Raw genomic sequence first — 9,666 nt, forward strand, 5'->3', positions numbered from 1 at the left:
CACCTTTCTCTTCCAAGAACTACCATAACATGAACATAGCGGTCACCACCACCACCAATGTATCATTACCTTCACAATATAACCTCTTACAAATAAAACTCAATGAAACAAGGAAGGAAGAAATGAAACAGTGGAGAAATAAGATGGGGCTACATGCACAAGCTTATAGTACAAGGTTAACAATGGAGAAATGAAATGGGATGCATGTAAGGGTTATAGTACAATAATATAGAATTAAGGGTGGTTGATAGTTGAAAAATCATTAAATCATTATTACATTTTTTTAAATTTTATTAAATAAAAAGCATAATTATCAATTGAGAGGTACATGATGGATGAAACGGATGAGGTGTAGGGAGGAAGACTCTCTTGATCATAATATTAATGTAATATGCTTGTGCAGTTTACTCTTCCTTCAGTCAGATGATCTGTAATCTACAATCATTTCTAGCTTACACAAAATCCAACACTTAAACAATATTCTGTGGAGAATCATTACTAGAATAACTGCACTATCAATAAAAAGGTGAAGTCAGACATTAAAATTAAAAAACAAATAAAGAAGATAATGTAATAGTTAAAATAACTTCACAAACTTATAATCTGTTCCTAAATGACATATTTAATTTAAATACAAACTATGCATCGCACCTGCTGACAATATATATTATGCAGACTCCATATGCTTTTATTATAAATCAAATCCAAAAACAATAATAGTCCTATTCATTTTAGGCTTTTGGAAAAGTAAGGCCTGAAAAATCATTTCTTTTAACACCTACTATACCTTTTTTCTTCTTCTTATACGTGGAAAAGTCTATAATTCATCGCTCACAAATAAAAAAATCTATACTAGATTATAGTCTAAAATTCAAAAATGTAATTCAGATTATACAATTAAAAAATATATTTTAATTGTTCAATTTTAAATATATTTCTAAATAATTTTTTCATTATGGTTATGTAATTTAGAAACCTCTTCGAATTGTATAATAAAAAAAATGCCTTTTTATTTAATTATACAATCCAAAAACATATTTGAAATAATATAATCTGAAATATATTTCTAAATGACACAATCTATAAATATGTTCTATATTATGTAATTTAAAAATTTAGAATATATTTTTAAATCTTAAATTTTTTTTGTATTATATAAAGCAAAATGCATTAATAGAGTATTTTAAGATCTAAATATATATTTTGAATTGTACAATTCATATAATTATAGATTACGAAATCCATAAATCTAAGGCACAGACATTTTCATCATTTCTAACACCTTCACCGATATGCTGGAAGAAATCATAAGGTGCAAAAAGAAATTGCTTAAAATAAAATGTAATAACTATTTAGTTTTTTTTTTCTTTTTTGGTTAAACAGTAATTGGAGTCCATAAGAACTCAATACAAATGTTTTTTTTTTTGTTTTAAAACAAAATAAAATAGGGTGTTGCTCCCTCCACCACCCCAGCTGCTCCCTACACCTCCCCACTATTTTCTTTATTCCAACTTTATCCTATATCAATTTAACTGTATTTACTTTTTTTTTAAAACTCTAAATTTTTCTACACTCCTACACCTCCACCCTTCAACACCTGCACATACCGCGGAAGGGGAGTTCTGTTCTGCCCAAACTCTTGTCAGCCATATCAACTTCTACTGTCGTGACCGTGCAAAAATCATGAGCGAATCCTTGTGTTAAAAGAATCACTAATTCGATCAGGATTTGTCAAACCCACATGATTTTAGCATGATATGATGCAACCTTTTATAGGACAACATGGTTTTTCAGCACCAACTTTCCTCTCATTTGTCCATGATGCTGCAGTTTATTTCAAATTCGTCCAAATCTCACTTTCACTTTTTTTTTTCTGATATGAAAAATAGTATTCACATAGTTCGATGGTAAATATTGACTATTTCAAGTATTGCAGTGAGAACAAAGTTGCTCAACATATAAATTTTATTATAAAACTGCATCTGAAAAAAATAAAATAAACTATATCTTTATTTTCTTGTCGAAGCTCCTCTGGTTTCTCTTGCTCCTATATCTCTCAATCCTCACTTTCTTCCCTTCTGGGCTATAAGGACTGGTTCTGCTCATTTCTTTTATGATCAAGCTACTTTCACTCGACAATGGATTATCTGAATGATGATAATATTGCATCGAAATCTCTGTATATACAAAAGATCACCAAAAAATCAATTTGCATTAACACAAAATCATTTACAAATGTATTAAGATTTCACTTCCACTTTTCTCCAATTCCATAATCTCCAACTAAAGCAAAGTTTAATTTATACTTTATGTTTTAAACCAGCTGATATCTTTTGTGTGCATCACTACAAATAAAGTATATTAAAAAAAACTAACCAAAAAGGGAACACATCAAAAGGTTCTGACAGTACACGAAAAAACTCCATGGGCTGCTAAATAACTTCAAGTTTTCTGTCATGAAGTTGATCATTATTGTTTAAGTGGTGTACTAAATGAAATTATGAGCACTTTAATATTATATTATATTATATATATATATATATATATATATATATATATATATATATATATATATATATATATATATAAAATCTCAAAAAGCTCATAGATCCAGGACAATTACAGTGTTTCAAATGAAATTGGTCTCTTTCTCATCAGATTAACGTGCGACCTGGACAAGATAAATAAATAATTTATATACTTATTGATAGATATACATCTTGAATGTTTAAAATTAAAATTTCAAAATACTAACATTCAAATATATAAAAATGAGTTAAAAGTCATAATTTGAGATGTGTTTACAATTACAGGTTTATTTTTTATGTTGTTTCTGAATTGCCAATGTACGATTTGAAAGTGCAATTTGAAGTATAATTAAAAGTGCATAATATACATATAAGTGTGTATTAGTGTAGTTAATAAGATGTGTGTTTGTAATTAGCGAGCCAAAAAAGGAAGGGACATGAAGGTCACCGGTACTGCAAGCTCTCCGTACGGAACCGTTTTGGGAGTCAAGCAACCGAGCGAAGAGAGGAGAAAAAGGGTGGTGGGGTCCAGCACTATTCTTCTGCAGCGAGTGGCTGCTTACGCTCCTTTGCACTCGCCGACTCTCGTAACTCGCTGGCGAACTCAGCAACCCCATGTAGTTGGTGCACCCGCTCTTGCAGCTATTGTACGTGTTATTGGAACTAGCCTTTGAATCAAACTCGCCCAGGGCAACTTGGTGGTGCTGTGGCTGCTGAGCGGCGGCAAACTGCATTGGCGATAACGTGGATGCGTCTTGCAGGGAGAGAAAATGGTTAACGGATGTTCACATCCGTGTCTCCTTTCACGGGAGAGAAAATGGTCAACGGATGTTCACATCCGTGTGTCGTGTTAACATCCGTTCATTGATATCCAATATTACTAAAGGGTAAAAGAGTAATATAGAGGTAGAAGTAGTCATGTGTGGTGGTGGAGGGAGTAACTCCCAATAAAATATTTGGGAAGCAGAAAGCCCGAAGGCATAGAAGACATGGGCCGAACAGAAACTTAAGTCCGTTTCCAAACAGACGTATCTGGCTTTTATTATGCCCACAAATGTTATTTTCCTTGTTATTAATTTTTTAGTTATCTAATACAAAAACATAATAAATGAGACATTTTATGTTTCGTGAAGAACGAAAGAAAAACACAGAAAAAAAAAGAAAAACACAACAAAAAATAAGTGATGTGTATTTTAGAAAAAAAGAAATTAGAATTTTGAATTGTTTACAAACCAACGAACTAGCTCATTTTGTCCTATTATAAGCTTGTGTAAACTACAAGTTATGCGAGCGACTAGACTTAGAACCTCAATTCATTCCATGTTTTTCACATTAAGACGATCTCACACCCCTATACAAATTAGTATTTTAGTTTAAAATAAATTTATTATATGTTTTAAAATCATTGAAACTTAGTTCAGATATAAACATCAAATATTCCAGCTTAAAAAGGTTAGGTATGTTAATATAAATTATAAATAAATAAAAAAATGATAAAGATTTTTTTTTGTTAATTATGCTGATAGTTTGTAGAATAAACATTTAAATGAGATAAAAAAAAGATAGAATATTGAAGATGTTGAGTCCTGGTAGTGAAATTTTCATTTTTAGTTGTATACTGTAATTTTTATAATACAAAAGTGGAATAATTTAATTTAGCAACTTTTTAACAAGACTGGTTCTATGATTGAACTTTGCATCACTGCACTTATTTTTCTTGCCTAAATCAAACAGTATGGTCCAAATTTTGTTAAACAAATAACATACACTGAAAATACATAATATGTTTTATAATTTTTAAAGATCGCAAACAAATTGAATTCAATACAATGTAAAATTTATATTTTTAAAGATTAAAAAAATATACAAAATAAGAAAATCATTTTTGTCTTGCATTTGAATAAGGGATTTTAAGAATTCCAAAAAATTAAAATACATTTGAATTACGACTAACCAAATTCTCTTCATTTTTTAAATATTTTATTTAGATAGAGTAAGTAAAATATCTTACATCACATTTTTTTTGTTTGAAAAAGTAATTGAATTTCTTAGACTTCAAATTAAAAATATGTATTTTAAAGTTAAATTTTATAAAAATATTAGTTAAATTTAAATATTAAATAATATTTAACAATTTAGCTTTTTTGATGTGTATAAATATACAAAGAGTAGAGCTGTTAATTTGGTCTAACGCACAAAGTTAAACCTTGATCCACATAAAAAAAAGACTAAAGTCAAAATATTCACATTGTGAAGGGAAGCAGCTCAGCTGTGTTGACAGTATGCATGGACGAGTTGTCCCTGCTTGCTCTCGTGCTACCTTCATGGACGATCATCAACTTGGCCTGGTCGGGGTAAGATGGGTTGGTGCAAGGGGCATCAATTTCTAGGCATTCTACTCTTGTGTATAACTGCATTCTCAGCCTAAGAGTCATCAACTCCTCCTTGTACATGCATTTGCATTTCCTCCATTTGCCTCTGCATGTTCCTAAGCATCTCAAGCTGATTAGCTTGGTGTTTTTTATTTCTTTGTTGCTACGTTGCTCGTCATGTTTCTCGTTATCACCATAGGGTTTAGTTGTTGATTACTCTTTCCTATGGTGGATGTCAAAATATTTCAAGTATAGGGTCAAGGTCAATGATCCAAGTTGTATGACGTCATTCGAAGTTTGAATGCGATCCAAAAGTTAAAGTGTATCAAATCATTCAAAGGGTACCTGCAGAAGGCACACGATACTAAAGTCAATTCAACGTTGATAGTTAGCAATTAAGTTAGTGGTAAATGCAAGAAACCAACTTATTTACTTGAAACCTCTATTTATAAATTTTGGGATGAACATTTGATTAATGTTGGTCTAATTAATCATACTTTATTCTTAAGTTTATGACCATTAAGGTTAATGTTTTCTAATTCATAACCAATTTATTTATTTGATGACTGATCGAATTCATTAGTAACTTGCTAGATTATCTAAGCTATGGTTGACGGTCTGGCTAAAATTGAATCTTGCTATTAATTGATAATTGAAGGGCTTTAAATAGCCGTAACACTTACAATATTACAGGGAATAAAAATAAAATATCTACTATCTTAAAAGTAAAATCTGCTTAATCTATCATAAAATAATATTGTACCTAGATAAACTGAAAATCATAACTACATATCCCTATTTTATCTCTATCAAATCAAATTAAATATTACTAGACCCAAAAACTAATAAAATATTATTTAAACAAAATTATTAATAAAATCCTAAAATTTAAGTTTATCCCAACAAACTCCCCCATAAACTTAAATTCTTCCTTCCTTCATTCGGCTTTCCATGTGCATCATCCCACACCGGGTTTGTTTCTTTCAATCAGATTTGACATCTTCTTTTTTCTTATGGCCCTCCTGTCTTTTACCTTGGTTGACCTCTTTAATGCTTTGACTGACTTTGTTATGCCCGACTTCTCAATAACCTTGACCAACTCGTTTCTGACCTTAGGTGATTTCTGAACAATCTTGGTCGACATCTTCATCGGATTCTTCTCAACATCTTCATCTTCCTCTTCGTTTGGTTCAAAAACATTAGATGTTTTCTCTTCTTTTTCAAGAGTCACCTTCTTCAGCTCCTCTGTTTATTCATAGTTTCATTAGTTTCATCTAGAAGCCTCCCTATCCGTTGAATCTCTTCATCTTTTTGTTTGAGTTCTTTCTTCAGGTTTTCCTTCTCCACAATTGTTGCATCCTTTACCGAGATCATTTCATCCATTGTTGGGATTGTGCTCTCCATGTCCACTGCATCCGAGCTCTTTGCCATCAACAAAATTCCACTCTTTTCTTCATCTTCTTCTTTCATAAGAAGGTTTCTCTCACTTTTCTTCTCAGCTCGACAAAATTTAGCAATGTGACCGAGCTTACCACAATTGTAGCACTTCATTGATCTACATTCATTTGCATATTGTCCATACTTGCCACACTTAAAACACTCAACTCTTGACCGATCACCTCGGCCTTTTCCTTGTCCTCGGTCACGCCAATTTTGCTGACCGATTTGCTCTTCATTACCATTCTCAAAATTACCTCGGTCACGTCTACCTCATCCTCGACCTCCTCGCCCTCTGCCGCCAGGACCTCAGCTTTGAGTAATCCGAGTTTTATTCGAGTCAAACTGTACCTGTAGTGTTTGGTCGTCAAGTTCAACCTGATCATTCCAACTCCTTCTCCTTTGTTCGTGGGCTTCTAATGACCCAGAAAGTTCATCCACTGTGAGAGCCGACAAGTTTTTCGATTCTTCGATGGCGCACACGATACTTTCGAAATCTTTTGTAAGAGATCTCAAAATTTTTCCCACAACCCGACTAGATGGCATTTGTTCTCCATTCTTGCCGAGTTGGTTGGCCACCTTCTCCACCCGAGTTATGTACTCGGTTATATGCTCTTTGGGCTCCATCTTCAACTGTTCGAACTCTCCTCTAAGAGCTTGTATTCGGACTTGTCTAACGCGATTGTCACCTTTATACGCAACCTCCAATATCTCCCAGGCTTCCTTTGCTGATTTAGCATTCACTATTTTTTTGAATCCCGACTCATCTACTGCATTGTAGAGGAAATACAATGTTGACCCATCTCTTGCACGTGATTTCTTTAACTCGATTATCTGTGCCACCGTCTGATGTTCGTCTTCATCAGGTTCAACGTACTCGTCTTCCACCATATCCCAAATGTCTTCGGATCTCAATAACGCCTTCATCTGTAGGCACTAATTATCATAATTGATTTTTCTCGTCAATTGTGACACACTCATACTATTGACAACCTTTACCATCTCTCTCACACAAAAATCAAGCACTCACTTTTTCTCTTACATTGTTTGACTCTCTCCTCTCTTTCTTTTTCTCTCTCTCGGTACTCAAAGCATAAAGCTTTGATACCACTATAAAGGAAAATCTCACGTTACACACACTCATATATTTTCCTAAAATCGAGTCTTGCTATTAATTGATAATTGAAGGACTTTAAATAGTCGTAGCACTTATAATATTACGGGGAATAAAAATAAAATATCAAATATCTTAAAAATAAAATATGCTTAATCTATCATAAAATAATATTGTACCTAAATAAATTGAAAATCATAACTATGTATTTCTATTTTATCTCTATCAAATTAAATTAAATATTATTAGATTTAAAAACTAATAAAATAATATTTAAACAAAATTATTAATAAAATTCTAAAATTTAAATTTATGGCAACATCTACGTGTTATCAAACACAATATTTATACTTTAATCATACGCATACTCGATAGAAACTACTCATTACCTGTCAAAATTGCAAGTAAATCTCCTAATCTGTTACAGTTTTAACAAATACAGGCATATATGAGTGACAATTGGTCCACAAAAAATACCTTTATTCCTAGAACTTTGTGAATTACATGTCTTGCTTTTGATGTAAAAAAAGGTAAAACCTTATGAGCTGGCCTAGCAAGCCGAAAATGGTTCCCTCTAGGACTATTTTTGTGTACAACTACCTGCACAAAGAAACCAATTGTGAAACACTACAACAATGATAGAGAACCCTATCTACTAAAAGCTGAAAATTCAATAAGCTTTTGCACAATTGTATCATCCACATTCACATAATATTGCCTGAGGAATAAAAAATTATCCAACTTAGTTCACAATTCATTCTGGAACATTCCAACAATGACTACACGACACAGTAAATATGAATTCGAAAATACAACTTGAAGGATTACAAAATAAACCAACAAAAACCTGAATCCCAAAAACCTGATTAATGACAAACCTTTTACCTCAACCAAAATCCAAGCACCAAATGTAGAGCTTCCTGGAGATATATGATGCCAGACACCTCCGCTGCATGAAAGCCAAACTGTACTACAAAAAAGAAAAACTAAACTAAACACCATCAAATAGGAAGAAGAAAAAGAAGAGCAACGAAGAAGCAACTAAAAAGTCAAGAACTTCAATAAATAGAAAAAAATGCATTCATCAAATCAAACAATAAATTGTAAAATATACCTTCTATTTGCTATTTTAATTTAACCCAAACATCATCTCCCTGGGGTTTCAAATAGCTAGAGAAGAAATGAAAATATTTCTTCCAGAGGTTTAAGATACCGGAGAAATTAAAAACATTTCTTGGAGAGACAAGGTTGTTTTTTAAAGAAATATATTTTGATATAAATTTTTTAACATTTTAACACAATATACATATTCATTTTTCACTTATTCACTATTTATTTGTCGTTATGTTGTCCTATTCGAACCCAATGAAAAAGTAATATATATATTTTGTCAGAATATTATAAAAGAATATGTATTAACATATCACTACCCTCTCTACAAAGTTAGACATTTGAAAGCAGAACGGGAAAAAACAGTGGAAAAGTTGAAAATACCTAAAACCCAAGACATGATGCGACGTAACTGTAAAAGGGTAAGGACAGAGTTCGGATTTCACAAACGAAGAAATGGCATGACTAAAAAACTTAATTGTCGACACATGTCAGACATGTTTGACAATAGAAGAGGGACAATAAAGGAACACAAAAAATAAAACACGAAAATTAAAAGACCAAATAACCAATGGAACTGGTGTAAGTAATTTAGATACAGGTATGTGGATCAATTTACTACAAGTTTGTTTATATTATACAATTTAGAATATCTCTAGATTATATAATCCAATATGAACTCCAACAAAACACCTACAATATTGGAAACTAAAAATCAAAACTTAAACAGCTACTCACATTCATATGTAATATGTAAGGATCTTTACTCCAACTCAAATAGTGTATCAAAATCTATCTCTAAACACCTTCACCTTCAAAAACCAACAGAAGGGTATTTTGAATTTTATGACGGTGAAGATAGAAGTTATGGAGGTGAAAAAAAACCCTCCTCTTCTCTTCTGAACATATCTAATAGCGTGCATCATAATTTCTATGTTAGTTTTGTTTTTCTGCATAACTATAACTATAGCTCTCTGATATGCTCTTCAATAACAATAAAAAGAACAAATGTAACCTTTGGGTTAGGGAGGAGGGGCCACTTCCTTTTGCATTACGAAAACACATTTTTCCTAAGATGCTATTTAATCTTCTGATTTTTGGCATG

At 31.9% G+C, this 9,666-nt stretch overlaps 1 protein-coding gene across 1 annotated transcript; it reads right to left on the bottom strand.

The window, feature by feature from the left end:
- Positions 1–1,958: 1,958 nt before the first annotated feature.
- Positions 1,959–3,339, bottom strand: LOC128195043 (uncharacterized). Its single transcript, XM_052872016.1, has 2 exons — positions 2,977–3,339; positions 1,959–2,177 (listed from the first exon to the last, which is right to left on the bottom strand). Exons 1-2 carry the CDS (start codon positions 3,260–3,262, stop codon positions 2,002–2,004), a joined length of 462 nt encoding a protein of 153 aa, XP_052727976.1. The 5' UTR covers positions 3,263–3,339; the 3' UTR covers positions 1,959–2,001.
- Between the last annotated feature and the right edge of the window lie 6,327 nt (positions 3,340–9,666).

Source organism: Vigna angularis, chromosome 1, assembly GCF_016808095.1.
Source record: "Vigna angularis cultivar LongXiaoDou No.4 chromosome 1, ASM1680809v1, whole genome shotgun sequence".
In the NCBI taxonomy this organism is placed as follows: Eukaryota; Viridiplantae; Streptophyta; class Magnoliopsida; order Fabales; family Fabaceae; genus Vigna; species Vigna angularis.

Coding starts and splice junctions, on each gene's coding strand:
- LOC128195043 (XM_052872016.1), bottom strand. CDS start 3,262: ATGCAGTTTGCCGCCGCTCAGCAGCCACAGCACCACCAAGTTGCCCTG. Junction 2,178..2,976: donor ACGGAGAGCTTGCAGTACCG/GTGACCTTCATG, acceptor TTGTATATACAG/AGATTTCGATGCAATATTAT.